General features: G+C 62.2%; 1 protein-coding gene across 2 annotated transcripts in view; it reads left to right on the forward strand.

Annotated features, from left to right (window-relative positions):
- The window catches only part of NOS1AP (nitric oxide synthase 1 adaptor protein), a 42,327-nt gene that overhangs the window by 15,511 nt on the left and 9,730 nt on the right, over window positions 1-17,086 (forward strand). For both annotated transcript variants that reach the window (XM_055121587.1, XM_055121586.1), the window contains exons 3-7: window positions 11,905-11,997; window positions 14,152-14,210; window positions 14,288-14,396; window positions 16,444-16,585; window positions 16,779-16,942. In XM_055121587.1, coding sequence (XP_054977562.1) covers window positions 11,905-11,997; window positions 14,152-14,210; window positions 14,288-14,396; window positions 16,444-16,585; window positions 16,779-16,942 — 567 coding nt within the window. The remainder of the gene's footprint in view (window positions 1-11,904; window positions 11,998-14,151; window positions 14,211-14,287; window positions 14,397-16,443; window positions 16,586-16,778; window positions 16,943-17,086) is intronic.

The following is a 17,086-nucleotide window of genomic DNA, read 5'->3' on the forward strand; positions in this document are numbered from 1 at the left end:
CTGTACGCAGCCACTCATTCATTCACTCACTTGTCAGTCATGTACTCATTCATCATTCACTCACTTCTTCATTCACCCACTCACTCATTCATTTATTCATTCATTCGCTCATTTGTCACTCGCTCACTGCTGACCAGACCCACGGCCCCAGGCTGTCGCTGTCCCGCCCTGACGCTCCCCTCTCCTTGGTGGCCTTCACAGGTAATTGCTGGCTTTCCCGGGGCTTCTGGCCTCGTGGGCCCGGAGAGCTGCTGTGAGTCACCATTTTATTTGTTTATTTTTTGTTTGGGGGCCACATCCGGCAGTTACCGCTCAGAGCCGGCTCCTGGCTCCGCACTCGGGGGTCACTCCTGGCGGGCTCGGGGGACCAGATGGGGTGCCGGGGAGCAAACGTTGCGATGCGTTGCTCAGGTCCCGAGTGTGGCCGCCCGGCACCGGGGGTCCAGCTGCCGGAGCGGAAGGCGCCCATCTGTCCTCAGGCGCGGAGTGGAGCCGCGGCTGGTTGCCTGGTGCCGCCCGCCGGCTCGGGCTGTCCCCGGGGGCCACTGCTCCACTTGTCTCTGTTTTAATTTACGGCTTGAGCTGCTGGCTGGGAATAGTCCCTGCGGAGGGGAAGTCCCCGCGCACGCTCACTGCCCTCTCCCGAGACCCACCACCACAGCTCGGGGACAGTGCAGGGGGCCGGGCCGGGCCGGGGCGAGAGCCTGGGGCGAGCCCCTCGGCCCGCACACAGGAGGTGACTCAGGACAGCGAGGAGAGGAGTAAGGTTGCCACTGTCCCGGCGCCTGCCCGCCTGCCCTGCTCCTGCCGCCCCGGGAAGGCCCATCCCCACCAGCCCGCATCCGGCCGCCCCTGCAGGGAGGGCTCACAGGCGCTTGCCCGCAGCCTGGACCTTTGTCCCAGCACCCGGGGGGCCACCTCCCCGAGGGACTCCTCTGCATGTCTGTACGTGTGCACACACATGCACACACACGAACACGTGTGTGTACATACATGTACACACAAACACACGAATACACAGACATTTGTACACATTCTCACACACACTCACACCATACTTAGACACACACTTGCAGTACCCGTACACACATGCACACATGTGCGCATATACACACAAACACACAGACACATCAGGGCAGCCCTCCCACTGCGTTGTGCTCCCAGAACAGTGCTCTATGCTCTCAGGAACCTCCGGGGGCCTGTCCAGCGGCCCCCTGTCACTGTGGGGGTCCGGAACATGCCCGAGATCCCACCTCGGAGAGCTTGTTCGCGGTGGCATGCCGGGGCATCACCGGGAACGTGGCAGGAGAAGGGGAACCGGGACGGGGGAGCGAGGGGGGGCACCAGGCACCTCGTTCTCCACGTGGCTGTGTCTGCGAGGCCGGGTCAGTGCAGGGCTGGGGGCGTCTGTGGTCCCCGGGCCCAGGGATATCGCCGGGGACCCTGCAGGTACTCCCTCGGCTGCTGATGCACCTTGGGGCGGCATGAGGCTGTCTGCCCCCCCCCCCCCACTGTCATGAGGAACAAGCAGACATGCTAAGTAAAGAGCAGAAGAGCAGGAAAGCAGTGGAGAATGTTCCGGATGGTTCTGTCCTGACAGGGTGGGGGCAGGGCCACAGGCTGCAGGGCCACCCCTGGGTGTGGACCACCTGACCCCTCCACTCAGCACCAGGGATCCGGCACAGCAGGACCGGGTGGGCTTGGACTCGGCCCCGAGGGTCTCCGGGGCGGGTAAGTGAGAACAGGAATGGATGTGTGGGTTGGTGTGGACAGGTGCGGGCAGGTGTGGACAGGTGCGGGCAGGTGTGGACAGGTGCGGGCAGGTGTGGACAGGTATGGGCAGGTGTGGACAGGTGTGGACAGGTGCGGGTAGGTGTGGACAGGTGCGGGCAGGTGAGGACAGGTACAGGCAGGTGTAGACAGGTGTGGGCAAGAGCAGGCAACTGTGAATGTGTGGATCAGTGCCACTGGATTTGGGCAGGTGTGGACAGGTGAGGCCAGGCGTGAGCAGGCGTGAGCAGGTGAGGACAGGTGCGGGCAGGTGTGGGCAGCTGCGAGTGCGGGTCGGTGCGGGCAGGTCCCTGCCTGGGAGACAGAGCGGGCCCCACACTAACAAGCAACCTCTTTGCGCATGCTCGGGGGGCTCTGCCGAGTGTTGGAGGGCGTTTCCCGGTTTCCAGCGTGCCGGCTCTGCCCAGGTCGGCCCCATGTCCTGGCATCGGGGACCCCGGGGCCAAGGCCTGGCCGAAAGCCTCAAAAGGTGGCAGCCGTGGGCTCAGGCTCACGCCGTGGACAGTCTCCTGCCTGTCCCACGGGTTCCCTCAGGACGGGGCTGTCCGGGCCACCGCCTCATCCTGCAGCCGCAGTCGCAGCTGAGGCCACTGTCCCCCCCCCCCCCCGGGCCGTGCTGCCACCTGGACTCTCCCTCCCGCGAGGGCGGTTGGCACTTTCAAGTCCCCGTGCGCCACTGCAACTCCGTACCGGGGGCACATGCGGGCATCACGCTCCTCCAACTGTGCCCGGCTTCCAGAGGGCAGGAGGGAAGGGCAGCGGGGGAGTGCCCTCCCCCCGCCGTGCGTGGGCGGAGGAACCTCTGGGGCGGGGTGGGGCGGGGAGCACTGTCTCCTCGGGAGATGGTGGTTTTGTTTGAGCCCGACCAAGTCCGGGGACCCACCTCCGTCTGTCTTTCTCGCCCTGACAAAAACCCAACTCTCCTGGGTTTGCTCAGCCCCCCGCCCCGCAGCACCCCCCACTCCGCCCGCCTCTCGGTCCAGGGTGATGGACAATAGACAGGCGCAACGGTTTCTATGGTAACGGCATCTGAGCCATCTCCCCGGCAACCGCCATAAAGACTTTCCCTGGGCAGAGCAGCTCAGCGCTGCCGCGTGCCTTTGTAGGCCTGAATGTGCCAGCATGGGGGCGCCCACTGCGGCTGGGCCCCTGCCGGCTGCCCCTGCGCCTGCTGCTCTGGGCTGGGCTGGGGCCGGATTTGCCCAGTTCAGCGGGGGTGCGGGGCCGTAGGGTCCCAGGCACCCCGTGGGAGGAGCCAAGAGGCCCCTCAAGGCTCAGAGCACCCTCAGAGCACCCCACGGGAGCACCCTGAGAACAGCCGCAAGGGGCAGGGGGCCCGGCTACCCCTGAGGCAGGCCAGCCCTGCGGCCCCCAGGACTGAGTCCTGTGCCCTCGCGCCACCCAGACACGCCGCAGTGGTCCCTCACGCATGCTCAGGCCCTGCCCGTCGCCCTCCTGCCTGGGCACTAACCGACACATGGACGGATGGACGGACAGGCCCGGAGCTGGGGAGGCCAGTGCACACCCATCGGCTCAGAGGCCCCGGGAGTTGCCGACTCTCACAGATTTATTTTCCCACCTTTCCTGTCCTTGTGGTCAGGGAGGGGACATGTGGTCTCTGGGCAGTGCTGGGTGTGGCCCCCCCAGCCTCCCGCCCCCCAGGCAGGCATTGTTTGAAAGTCAAAAGTCACCTGGAAGAGATAAATAACAGAGCCAGCTTGTTGATGCCGTGAAAGCCCCGAGGTGGGTCTCGCAAAGTCCCCAGAAGGCTGCTCTGACTGACGACTAACGTCCTTTATGGCATCTGGCTCTCAGATAACCGCAGGGAGTTTCCGGAACCGGACCGGGACATCTTGTCCATTGTCCTTCCTCTTCCCACAGAGCCTGGGCAGTTTCACTTCTCTGCCTGAAGGACCCCAGGGCTCCAGGAAGGGGGTGGGGAATAGGCACCCCAGCAGCTTTGCAGGAGGGGCTGCCCTGCTGGTAGCCCCGGGGCCTCACTGCAGACCCGCCCTCCAGAGCCTAGAGCTAAAAGGGGCGTGGCCATACTCTCTAGGCGTGGCTGTATGAGCTGGGTGTGGCCTGGATGGGCGTGGTTAGATGTGGATGTGGTCGCAAGAATGGGCGTGGCTTTGAGTGGAAGAAGTGGGCGTGGCTAAAGGCGTGGTTTTAAGAATATGGGCGTGGCCATAAATGGGTGTGGCTAGAGTGTGGCTGTGATTGGGGGAATGGGAGTGGCTGCACGATGTGGGTGTGGTCACAGATGAGCATGGCTGAAATGGGCGTGGCTGAAAGAAATGGGCGTGGTTACCAGAAATGGGTGTGTCCAAGGTTTTTTTAAATTTTATTGAATCACCGTGAGATAGTTACAAGCTTTCATGTTTGGGTTACAATCTCACAATGATCAAACACCCATCCCTCCACCAGTGCACATTCCCCACCTTTTCCCACCCTCCCCCTGCCTCTAAGGCAGACAATATTCCCCATTACTCTCTCTCTACTTTTGGGGATTATGACTTGCAACACAGACACTGAGAGGTCACTGTGTGTTTGGTCCATTATCTACTTTCGGCATGCATCTCCCATCCCAGCTGGTTCCTCCAGCCATCACTTTCTTAGTGATTCCTTCTCTATTCCACCTGCCTTCTTTTCCCCTCCACTCATGAAGTAGTCTTCCAGCTATGGGGCAGTCCTCCTGGCCCTTGTATGTACTGTCCTTGGGTGTCAGCCTCAAGTGATGTTATTCCATTTATATTCTATATAACGGGTTTTCAGACGCGGGAAGTGTTGGTTTAGACCTGACCACAGCAGATGGTATCTCTGATAGAAACAGCCTTCCTGAGAGCACGCTTCCCTCTGGGCTCACTGACCCCAGCTCGAACCTCTATCCCATCCCCCATCCTGGCCCCCATCCCGGCCTCCATTCTGACTCTTATCCCAGCCTCCTCCAGGGCCTCCACCTCCAATGAAGGCGTTCCGAGCCTCCAGAGCCAGGCGGGAGACCCGAGCTGCGTCTCTAGGCACTGATGCCTTCTCCCAGGCAGGCAGCCGGGAGGGCTCCGGCTCCCCCAGAAGTGGCAGCTACTCTCACTTGCAAATGATGCAGAATGAATGATTTAGCATCGCTTCCTTGCTATTTAAGTCATCACCTCCCAAATATTTGCAGAGCACCCGGCTAGGGTGCAAAGCATTGTTTGCAGTGAGGTGAGGAGGGGGCAAGTCACAGCCACCTTAATAGACACACACGCGCGCGCACACACACACACACACACACACACACGTGCGCACACGCTTCCTCCCCTCCAGCCCAGCTCAGCCTGGCGCCTCCAATCTGCTCTCTCCCTCTGGTGCAGTGTTTGCGTTCTCTCTCTCCCCCCCTCTCTCCCTCTCTCCCTCCCTCCTCTCCTCCCCCTCCCTCTCTCCCTCTCTCCCCACCCCCTCCCTCTCTCTCCCTTTCCCTCTCCCCCCCTCCCTATCTCTCTCCCTCTCCCCTCCTCTCTCTCCCCCTCCCTCTCTCTCTCCCTCTTTCTCCCTGTCTTTCTTCCCTCTCTCTCTCTCCGTCCTTCTCTCTCTCTCCCTCCCTCTCTCTCTCCCTCTCCTTCTCTCTTCCTCCCCCTCTCTCTCCCCCCCTCTCTCCCCCTCTCTCTCCCTCTCCTCTCTCTCTCCCTCCTTCTCTCTCTCCCCCTCTCTCTTTCCCCCTCTCTCTCTCTCCCTCTTTCCCTCCCTCCCTTCCTCCCTCTCTCTCTCTCTCTCTCTCTCTCTCTGTCTCTCTCTCTCTCTCTCTCTCTCTCTCTCTCTGTCTCTCTCTCTCTCTCTCCCCCTCCCTCTCTCTCCCTCTCAGTTGTTTCCTGGTGCCCAGCCCCATCTCTGCCCGCGGACGCCTTGCCCAAGACTGGGGTGGGGGTGGGTGTCTCACGCCGCAGAAATGGCTGCAGCCGTCCTGCCATGTCTCCTCGGATCCGTGTAGGGGGTCACGGGCCTGACCCTGGACGGGTGCCCTGCTGAGGCTTTCTTCCTCGGGAGCTGGCAGGGCCGGACCCCCAGGGGCGTGGCGGGGTGGGGGGAAGGTCCGGGCTGTCTGGGCATGTCCCCCCCAGAGATGACAGGCGAGAGCTGGGGTAGGCGGGGTGCATCACCCCGAGGCAGTGCTGGGCCCCGGTAATGTCCGCTGGGCATCGGTCACCAGGCCCTTTGACGGGCTGGGACGGGGCGCCCCTCAGGAGGGGGCGGCCACCCCCACCTGCCCTGCTTCACCCAGGGCTGACTCTGCTCAGGGGTCTCTCCGTGGGGCCGGGTTGGCCCAGCTCTAACCCTGCACCCCAAGGTGACTGTTTGCTCGCCAGGCTTGGGGGAGGCCGGGCCAGGAGGGGCCCCCTTGGGTGGCTTATGGGAGACAGAGGGAGAGAAGGTCACCCCAAGGCCGCCAGGGAGGCTCAGACGGATAAAGTCTCAACCCCGGGCAGATGAGCCCCCGCGCGGCCCCCAGTCTCCCAGCCCCCGCCTGACATCCACGTGGGAGTTCCACCCCGGGGAACCCCGGGGAGTCCCGGACTCAGGCTGGGGTGAGGAGTTGGCTCTTTGCAGGAAAGGAACGTGGGTCCCGGCCTCACCCGGGCTGCTGCTGCTGGGTTCTTGTCTTGCCTTGGAGATGATCCTCTTGAAAACTCCTTGGGGGGGGGCAGGGGTGGGAGGGTGGAGCGATAGCACAGCGGGGAAGGGCGTTGGCCTTGCATGCGACCAACCCGGGTTCGAATCCCAGCATCCCATAGTGTCCCCTGAGTACCGCCAGGGGTGATTCCTGAGTGCATGAGTCAGGAGTGACCCCTGTGCCTCGCTGGGTGGGACCCCAAAAAGCAAAAAAAAAAAAAAAAAACAAACTCCTTTTCGGGGCTGGAGCGATAGCACAGTGGGGAGGGCGATGGCCTTGCACGCAGCCAACCCAGGTTCGATCCCCAGCATCCCATAGGGTCCCCCGAGCACCGCCAGGAGTGATTCCTGAGTGCAGAGCCAGGAGCAACCCCTGTGCATCGCTGGGTGTGACCCAAAAAGCAAAAATAAAACAACCCTCCTTTTCTCTGATTTTTATTCCTGCTGGGATCTTCCCTTGGAGGGTGGGTCCAGCCTCTGGTCTGGGCTAGCTGAGGGTTATTCAGATTAAAGGAAGGAATTGAGGGTTCTGAGTAATTTCCTTCAGGCCCTTTCTGCAGGGCGGGCCTGCTACGGGGGAAGGCCTTATCAGGACTTGCTCTCTGGAGCCAAGGTGGCTCAGAGTTAGGACAGTGGCTTTATTACTTCCAGAAATGTCATTGCCAGATAAAGGACCAAACATGATAACCTCTCAGTGTACAGACAAACCATCATGCCCCAAAGTAGAGCAAGAGTATGGGGGAAATTGCTGTGGAGGCAGGGGGAGGGTTGGGACGGGTGTGTGTGGGGGGGATTCTGGGGACATTGGTGGTGGGGAATGTGCACTGGTGGAGGGATGGGTGTCCCATCAGTGTATAACTGAAACTCAAACATGAAAGTTTGTAACTGTATCTCATGGTGACTCAGTAAAATTTTTTTAAAAGGGGGACTGGAGTGATAGCACGGCGGGTAGGGTATTTGCCTTGCACGGGGCTGACCCAGGTTCGATTCCCAGCATCCCATAGGATCCCCTGAACACCGCCAGGAGTAATTCCTGGGTGCAGAGCCAGGAGGAACCCCTGTGCACCGCCGGGTGTGACTCAAAAAGCAAAAAAAAAACAACCAAAAAAGAGACATTCCATTGCCATGATGGGGGTGGGGGCTTCTCTAATCTGCCTGCCTACATCAACTCCCGGGGCACCCATGGTGGCAGAGCTGGGGCCCGCAGGCACCAGCCCCCCAGCCCTTTTCCCACCCTGCTGCCCTGTCATGGCCCAGGTGTCCTTCTAGAAGGATCGAGACTGGGATGGGGGAATGAGGAGAGGGCTCCCCAGGGTGCTGACTCTAGGCCAGCCCCGACCTGTCCCCTGCTCCCCTCTGCTCTGCACCACCCAGGGGTCCCGTGGGGCCCGCAGACACGGTTACAGACGGGTGACAGCTCAGTGGAGGGCACAGGCTGCCCCTGTGTGCTGTGCTGAAGGAAGGTTCTGGGTGAACCGGACACAGATGCTTGGGGCCCCGGGGGTGGGGGGCGTCACGGAGGGAGGAGCCACCCTCTGGGGTCCACACCACGGGGGTCCCGCAGAGCTGCCTGCGGCCTTTCCTGCCTGCAGGTGTCCCCCTGCGGCGGGAGAGTTGGAGGAAGGGACGTTTGAAGGAGAATGTGCCAGAACGTCTTCTGCATAGATTAGGGGATGTAGATGGAGGCGGGAGAGGAAGCTGCATGAGTAAGACGCTGCGGGACCCCCCAGCGCTGGGACAGCCGTGGGGTGGCTGCGCTTCCTCGCCTCTGCCAGAGGGGACGCTTGGCCGGACTCCAGTGTCCCCGGGCCTGGGGGCCTGGGGTCAGGATGGAGACATGGGGCGGGGGGGGGGGGGGGGGGGCGGGGCTGTGTCTTCCCACATTCCCTGCTGCACCCCAGGGTGCTGCTGGGGGCACAGGGGGAAGCCTGGGTTGGAGCCCCTGACCACCCCCCGCCACGGGGTTCCTGGGCCTGAGGAGAGAGGGCGCCGGCCAGGGCTGTGCAGGGTTTGAGCTGACAGGGACTGGGGACCTTAGGGGGGCGGGAGCCAGAGTCCAGCGGATAGGGGAGGTGCCTTGCATGTGGGCAACCCAGGGTCAGTCCCCAGCACTGTGCGTGATCCCCTGAGGAATGATCTCTGAGCACAGAGCCAGGGGTGAGCCCTGAGCACTGCCAAGTGGGAGGGAGTGAGGGAGGGAAGAAGGAGGGAGGAAGGAAGGAAGGAAGGAAGGAAGGAAGGAAGGAAGGAAGGAAGGAAGGAAGGAAGGAAGGAAGGAAGGGAGGGAGGAAGGGAGGGAGGAAGGGAGGGAGGGAAAGAAGGAAAGAGGAAGGAAGGGAGGAAGGAAGGAAGGAAGGAAGGAAGGAAGGAAGGAAGGAAATAAGGAAGGAAGGAAGGGAGGAAGGAAGGGAGGGAAAGAAGGGAAGAGGAAGGAAGGAGGGAAGGAAAGAGGAAGGAAGGGAGGAAGGAAGGAAGGAAGGAAGGAAGGAAGGAAGGAAAGAAGGAAGGAAGGAAGGAAGGAAGGAAGGAAGGAAGGAAGGAAGGAAGGAAGGAAGGAAGGAAGGAAGGAAGGAAGGGGGGAATTGAGGACTTTAGCACTTGAGAAACAGGGTATTCCTACCCCCCCAAATCTGGCAGAAGTCCTGCTTCCACCCGTGTCCTGGGGCCAGGCCCAGCCCAGCGCCCACCCCCCACTCCCCGTAGCCCCTTGGGCTGTCTTTCCCTTATGCTCCTGTGGGTTCCGTGTTGGGCCCCGCCCGGTGTGGGGGCTCAGACCCCCTCTCCCGAGTGCCCTGGCGTTCTGTGTTGGGCCCCGCCCGGTGTGGGGCTCAGACCCCGTCTCCCGAGTGCCCTGGCGTTCTGTGGGGCCAGCGCTGCCTGGAGCCGAGGGCTCAGCCACCTTCCCCGCGGCCAGCCTTGGTGCCCTGCCCAGGAGCTCGGCGGAAGCAGGTCAAGGAGAGTCCCCGCGCCGCGCCTTCGTGCTTTTCATTCCAGATCCTTTGATGAGATTCTTTTTTTTGGCATAATCCTTGCTCCTGATGGCTTGTGTCCTCCTGCCCAGGGCCCAGCCGGCCGCCCACTCACTCCCCAGACACACAGGGCTTTCAGGAGCCACCCGGAAAGGGCCTCGGGCTCAGACCCAGGCAGAAACGCCCTGGAGCATGGGGCGTCTCGGCCCGTGTCCATGTTCGGCTTCCGGCCCCTGCCACCTGCCCCTCACATGTCCGAGTCTCAGTCTGTCCCTTCTGCGGGGGTCCCATGGTGACCCCACCAGGAGCCCAGAACCCCGATGGCCCTCACGGAAAGAGGTGTCAGCCCGGGGGCTGAGTCGTGGAGATGGGAGGTCCTCAGGCCCCCGCTGTCCACTCGCCTGCCATCACTAACCTGGCCATCTGTGTCGCTGGAGCCATGGCCACAGGCTGAAAGGAAGAGGCAGGGTGGGTCAGGGGGTGGGGGTCTCAGCTGGAAAGGGGGGCTGCCACCCCCCTCCTGCCCTTGCTTGTCCCCCCGCCTATGCTCCCTGCCCTTCTCAGTGGCCCTGCATGTGAGATCTTCCCCTTGACCCCAGCTACAGAACCAGGTTATCCGCTTCCCAGCTGGTCCCCCAGTCAGGCCAAGGTCGGAACCGTTTTGCAAGTGCGTCAGACCCCTGGGAAGCGTTGCTGCCGGCTGGCAGAAGGCCCTTATTTGCAAAGGAGCTGGACAGCAGGTCCATCAGACCTCAGGGAGGCTGGCCCCGTGCCTGGGAGTGGGCTCCATTGTCCTCCGGGAGCCCCGCCCACCAGGAGTTCTGACCTCCCAGAGCCCCGCCTCCTGTTCAGTAGCTCCACCCACCAGTAAATTTTTTTCTCCCAGAGTTCCACCCTCTATTCAGTAGCCCCGCCCACCAAGAGCTCTGTCTTCCCAGAGCTCCGCCCACCAGGAGCCCGGTTCTCCCCAGAGTCCCGCCCTCTGTTCAGTAGCCCCGCCCACCAGGAGCCCTGTTCTCCCCCAGGGTCCCGCCCTCTGTTCAGTAGCCCCGCCCACCAGGAGCCCCGTTCTCCACAGGGTCCCGCCCTCCGTCCAGTAGCCCCGCCCACCAGGAGCCCCGGTCTCCCCAGGGTTCCGCCCTCTGATAAGTAGCCCGGCCCACCAGAAGCCCTGTTCTCCCAGGGTCCCGCCCTCCATTCAATAGCCCCGCCCACCAGGAGCTCTGTCTTCCCGGAGCCCCGCCCTCTGTTTAGTAGCCCCCGCCCCCAGGGGATTCTGTTTTCTAAGCTCCCTGCTCCGCCCACCGGGAGCTCAGTCCTCTAGACCCCTGTCTTGGGGTCCCATCCACTAGAAACTTCATTCTTCTAAGACCCCGCCTTCCTGGAGCCCCGCCCCAGTCCTGGAGCCCCGCCCTCCAGCAGCCTCGCCCCTGCCCCGGAGCCCCGCCCCCATATCTGGCTCCCGTGACATCTGTGCAGTTCACCGTGCAGGTGATGTGGGCTTCAGGCACTGGAGTCAGATTCCAACCTGTCAGGCAGTTCCCTCGGCCAACTCCGGGTGCGGAGCCTGACTTCTTAATATGGAGGGTCCCGTCAGTGGATTCGGGGGGCTCTTGAAAGACGTCTACGTAAAGGTATCTGCACACAGGGGCCAGAAGCCAGCCCAGAATCACCCGTCTCGGGCCTCTGGGGTTACATCCCGGGGAAACGTGTGACAGGCTGCGGTGTAGACGGGGGCTCCCTCCCTGTGCCCCGTTCTCCGCTCCCCGCCCTGGCAGAGAAGCCCAGTTCTATCCCCTGTCTGAGTCCCCCAGCCCGGAGAATGAGCTCGCTGGGGCCCGGGTTCGGTGTCCTGAGCGAACGAGCTCGCTGGGGCCCGGGTTCAGTGTCCTGAGCGAATGAGCTCGCTGGGGCCCGGGTTCGGTGTCCTGAGCGAGCTCAGAGCCGACCTCTGGCGGTAGCCCAGGGAGCAGGGACAGCCCTGCGTGCCTGCGGGCAAGCCGAACAGGTGTGTCCCCGGTCAGTGCGGACGTCCTGGCCTGGCGCTGTGCCCCAGCTCCTCCGTCCCGGGCGTCTGTCCAGAGCACCTGCGCCCTGCAGCCAGGTGCCCGGGGCTGTCCTGGTGCTCAGATGCCCACCTGTCCCCGCACCTGTCCCGGCTGTGGAAGGAGAGGCCGCTGCTGCCTGTCGCGGCCGAGCACCGCAGGCCTTGCAAGCAGGACCCCCACCCCCGGGTTCCATCCCCCAGGGGACCCCTGAGCACAGAGCTGGGAGTCACCCCCGAGCATCACCGGGTGTGGCCCCAAGCTTCAGCCACTGCAGAGGGGCTGTGGGATATGGGGGTGGAGGTCACGGCCTGGTGGTGGGTAGGGGGCCGGAGCACCCCACCATGAGCACTTGCCCTGGCGCTTGCCCCGCCCCCCCAGCTGGCAGCCCCCATCGCATTGCCGAGGCCTCCACGAAGCTGATGGGGCCCGTTTCTGTTCTTGCCCCACAGTACGAGTTCAAGGCCAAGAACATCAAGAAGAAGAAAGTGAGCATCATGGTGTCCGTGGACGGGGTGAAGGTGGTCCTGAAGAAGAAGAAGAAGGTAAGGGGGGTGCAGGTGCCCCGGGGCTGCCCTCTGTGCCAGCCTGCAGCTCCCAGCCCCTCCTGCCGGCGTGTCTGCGGGGGGCCCAGACAGGCCAGGGCCCGGCTCCCGCCAGCAATGTTTATTCTACGGAGCAGCCGTGCCTGGGCGGCCGGATTAGCCTGGAACTTTCCCCACAGGATTGTTCTCTGAGGGCCTCGTTTCCTGGGCTTCCTCTGATAGCCCCAACCTGGCGGGACCCCAGGCCCCGAGGCTGGAAGGGCTCCCGAGGACTCTGACGTGGGCGAGACTGGATGGGCCGTGCGGCAGACGCAGCTGGCCAGGGTGTGCAAGTGCGTCTGTGTGTGTGGGTGCATCTAGCCAGAGTGTGGTGGCGTGTGCGTGCGTGTGTGTGTGTGTATGTGTGTGTGTGTGCACTTAACCGGAATGTGGTGGTGGGGGTATGTGTTTATTTAGCCAGATTGTTTTGGTATGTTTGTGTGTACAGTTACTTAGAGTGTGGTGGTGGTGGTATGTGTGCTGTTAGTTGCAGTGCACTGGTGGTGTGTGTGTATGTGTGTGTGCGCAGTTACTCTAGCTGCAGTGTGTGTATATGTGCACACGTGCTTACACTGTCACGTGGTGGCTGTGTGTGTGTATGTACAGTTGTGCTGTGGTATGGTGGCATGTATGTGCAGTTATGCTGTAGCTGCAGTGGGTGTGCAGTTACGCTGTGTGTGGTGAGTGCAGTTATGCTGTACTGTAGTGTGTGTGACCAGCTACGCTGTAGTATGCTGGTGTGCACAGTTACACTGTAGTGTGCTGGTGTGTGTGCAGTTATGCTGTAGTGTGCTGGGGTGTGTGCAGTTACGCTGTAGTGTGTCGGGGGTGTGCAGTTACGCTGTAGTATGCTGGTATGTACAGTTATGCTGCAGTGCGCTGGGGTGTGTGTGCGGTTATGCTGTAGTGTGCTGGGATGTGCAGTTCCGCTGTAGTTTGCTGGGATGTGTGCACAGTTCCGCTGTGGTGTGCTGGGATGTGTGTGCAGTTATGCTGTAGTGTGTTGGGGTGTGTGCAGTTATATGGTAGTGTGCTGGGGTGTGTGTGCAATTACGCTGTAGTGTAGGAAGCCAGATGTAGGAGGCCATATTTCAATCCTGGCTCTTATCTTCAAGTAAGGCAGAGCCTGGCACTTCTCCAACAGGGGCCTAATTAAAACTTCTCTAACAAGGTCGTCGTTACTGACCTGACTGACCTTACCATCCCACTAGCCGACACCTGTGCCTGACATGATAGACGGGGTCTGGGCACTCATACCACTACCTGCCTCCCAGCAGGCAAGTATAAAATGCTGTAGCTGCCAGTGAATAAAGCTCTCCTTTTCTCCTCCTCCTCTGTCTCTGCGTCTGTTCATTCGGCTGCGTCCCCTCCTCAGTCCCACAAAGGGTCCTACCTGCTGGACAGGGCGGGGCCCTCACACTGTAGTGTGCTAGGGTGTGTGTGCAGTTATGCTGTAGTGTGCTGAGGTGTGTGTACAGTTACACTGTAGTGTGCTGGGGTGTGTGTGCAGTTACGCAGTAGTATGCTGGGGTGTGTATGGAGTTATGCTGTAGTGTGCTGGGGTGTGTGTGTAGTTACGCTGTGGTGTGTTGGGTTGTGTGTGCAGTTACGCTGTAGTGTGCTGGGGTGTGTGTACAGTTACATGGTAGTATGCTGGGATATGCAGTTACGCTGTAGTGCACAGTTATGCTATAGTGTGGTGTGTGTGCATGGGGCTCAGGGCCTTCGGGCCAGGGCCAGCTGAGTCCTGACTCTTGTGTGGGAAGGTCATGAGTAGGACACGGTGGGTGTGGCCACTCTGGAGGGGAGTGATTGGGCCGGGAGGCCCCTGGACACTCCACATGTCGGGCCAGCTGGGCGCCTACAGGGCTGTCAGTGCCGGGGGCGGAGGGGCAGGACCCCACACACAGCTCAGTTGACTGACTCCCTCCTCGCCCACAGTCCCCTGCCAGGCCAGTCGGGGGAGCTGGGGAGCCTGGGTCGCCCCCGGGTGCGGGAAGAGATCTCAGTCAGCAGCCTGGGGCCCAGGGTGGGGCAGCACTGGGGCTTCTGCAGGTGCCGGGCTGTGCCGGTGGTGGGGGGGGAACGTCTGGTCACTCGCGGCCCCTCCCACAGAAGAAGGAGTGGACGTGGGACGAGAGCAAGATGCTGGTGATGCAGGACCCCATCTACAGGTGAGCCCCCCGGGGGTGCGGTGGGCACCCTCTCGGGAGCAGACACAGGCGCCGCTGACGCCGCCCCCCGCCCCCAGGATCTTCTACGTGTCCCACGACTCGCAGGACCTGAAGATCTTCAGCTACATCGCCCGGGACGGCGCCAGCAACACCTTCCGCTGCAATGTCTTCAAGTCCAAGAAGAAGGTAAAGCGCCCGCAGCCGCGCACACACATGCACACACAGCACACACATAAATGCACACCTGCACACACCCACATGCACACATACACACACGTACTCAAACACTCCCACGTGCACACCCCCCACATGTACACACAGCACACACATAAATGCACACCCACAGATACCCCCACCTGCACACGTACACACACGCATTCACAACCCCCATATGCACAGACATACACACCCACATGCACATGTATACACACATACTCACACACCCACATACACCCACATGTACATGTACACACATGTACTCACACCCCCACACATGCACACACATACACACCCACATGCACATGTACACACATGTACTCACACCCCCCACGTGCACACACATACACACCCACATGCACATGTACACACATGTACTCACACCCCCACGTGCACACACATACACACCCACATGCACATACCCGCACGCACAGTACACACATGTGCATACCCGCACACATGAACACACAGCACACACACCCGCATACAGTACACACACAGGCATACTCACAGATGTGCACACACATGTACATACATGCACACACAGTACACACATAAATGCACGTGCACACACCCACATGCACACATATACACATACACATACCCACATGCACAGTACACACACCCGCACACAGTACACACACATGAATACCCTCAGACGTGCACACACAGTACACAAACACATACACACAGTACACACACCTACTCATATGTACATACACCCACATACCCATGAATACATCCACACATTGCACACTGCATGCACATACACATACACACTCACACGTGCACACACACCCACACATGCATACACAATGTACACACAGGCACACAACAGCACACATATACCTGCACATACATGTACACCCGCACTCGTGTATAAACACCCCGTATGCATATATACATCCACATACACATGTACACACACCTGCACACACACACATACACATACACATACACAGCTGCCCTCCACACCTGCCTCTCTCATCTCACCCTCTCGTGGGTGGGTTTGGGAAGCTGCTGGGGGCCGGGCCCCCTCCGAAGCCAGGCCTGCTCCCCACACCCCCGTTTACAGAGGTGCTGGGTCCGGGGACACTCGTGGTGAGAGGCTGGAGTGGAGCTGGGGGTCGAATTCCTGGCGCGCCCTTCCTGGGGCCGTGGGCCGTGGTGGCTCCCAGCCCCGAGAGGCACCAGCCCCCTGAGACCCGTCCGGAGCCTAGAGGTGTCTCGTCCCTCAGGGGCTCCGGCCCAGAGCAGTTTCCTGGGGAGCCCCTGGAGCTGGGTGGGAACCTGGGCTCCAGCCCCCCTGTTGTCCCGCCCAGGCATCGGGCCAGGTGGGAGGGAGGGAGGGAGGGGCCGCCGGGCTCTGCAGGGCCCCAGCCCACCCTCCCCTCTGTGCCCGGGGCCCGGGGGGAGGGTCGCTTCCAGGGCCCCGCGTTGGGTCACGGTCACGGTCACGGCCAGCCCCAGAGGCACGGGCATTGTTGGGGGGGGTGGTGGGCGGAAACTGGCCTGGCAGACAAGGTGGACGGGTGTCTGTGGGGGTCATCGGCCTTCTGGGGTCCCCTCCAGCGCTGCCGGAAGGTCCCAGGGTGCGACCTGGTGTGGGAGAGCCGCTCTCCAGGCAGCCCACAGGGGGATTCGGAGGGCCCCTGGGACCCTGGGGTCAGCTGCTGGGGGTGACATGGAGGGACCCCAGGCGCTGACCCCAACCCACGGGCCATGGGGCAATTGGAGACCTGCCGTGTACCCACGTACCTGCTCCGTGTCGCCCAGGCTTGGGACTCTGCCGTACACGGGCCCAGGGGGTCCTGAGGGGTCACCCCCAAAGCCACACCTACAGGGCTTAGCACACCTTGGTCAGAGCTGGGAGTCCCCTCATTGCCCCTCTGGGCCCCGTGGGGTGGACAGGGCAGTGGGCCAGCCCCCGAACTTGGGCTGAGGAGGTGGCTGCAGGGCCCTGTGGTCGGCTGGGGGGCCCAGGGCCCCGGCCCTCACCAGCGCCCCCCTCCGGCAGAGCCAGGCCATGCGCATTGTGCGGACGGTGGGCCAAGCCTTCGAGGTCTGCCACAAGCTGAGCCTGCAGCACACGCAGCTGACCGCCGATGGCCAGGAGGACGGGGACAGCGAGCCTCCCAGCAGCAGCTCCGGGGACACCAGTGAGTGCCGGGGGCCGGGTCACCGGGGGTGGGGGGGGTTTCGCCATGACCGTTGCTCTCTGGCTCTTTGGAAACGCGGGACGGCCGCCCGCCCGCCCCACCCCTGAGACACCCTCCGTGTCCTCCTGCCGCCCCGGGCAGGACCCAGGAGGGACTCGGGGACCACTGTCCCCTCCCGTGTCTGTCCCCGCAGGCCGCCAGCTCACCGGGGCCGAGCGGACCTGCCCGGCCGCCGCCGAGGAGACGGACATCGATGCTGTGGACGGCCCCGGCCCCGGCAGGGATGTGATGGGCTTCAGCCGGGGCGTCACGGACCTGGACGCGGTGGCCACGGAGAGCCCCGCCCTCGACACCAAGGTGGGGGCAGCTTCCGGCGGCCTTTGTGGGGGTCTGGGCATGGCTGTTCGCCGCCCGCAGCAGGGTCCCCATCGCCCCAGCTCCCCTCTCCTCGATCTCTCTCCCTGGGGCTCCATCTCTCTCACTCCCCGAGAGACGTGCCAG

The sequence above is a fragment of the Sorex araneus genome, chromosome X, assembly GCF_027595985.1.
Source record: "Sorex araneus isolate mSorAra2 chromosome X, mSorAra2.pri, whole genome shotgun sequence".
Classification (NCBI taxonomy): Eukaryota; Metazoa; Chordata; class Mammalia; order Eulipotyphla; family Soricidae; genus Sorex; species Sorex araneus.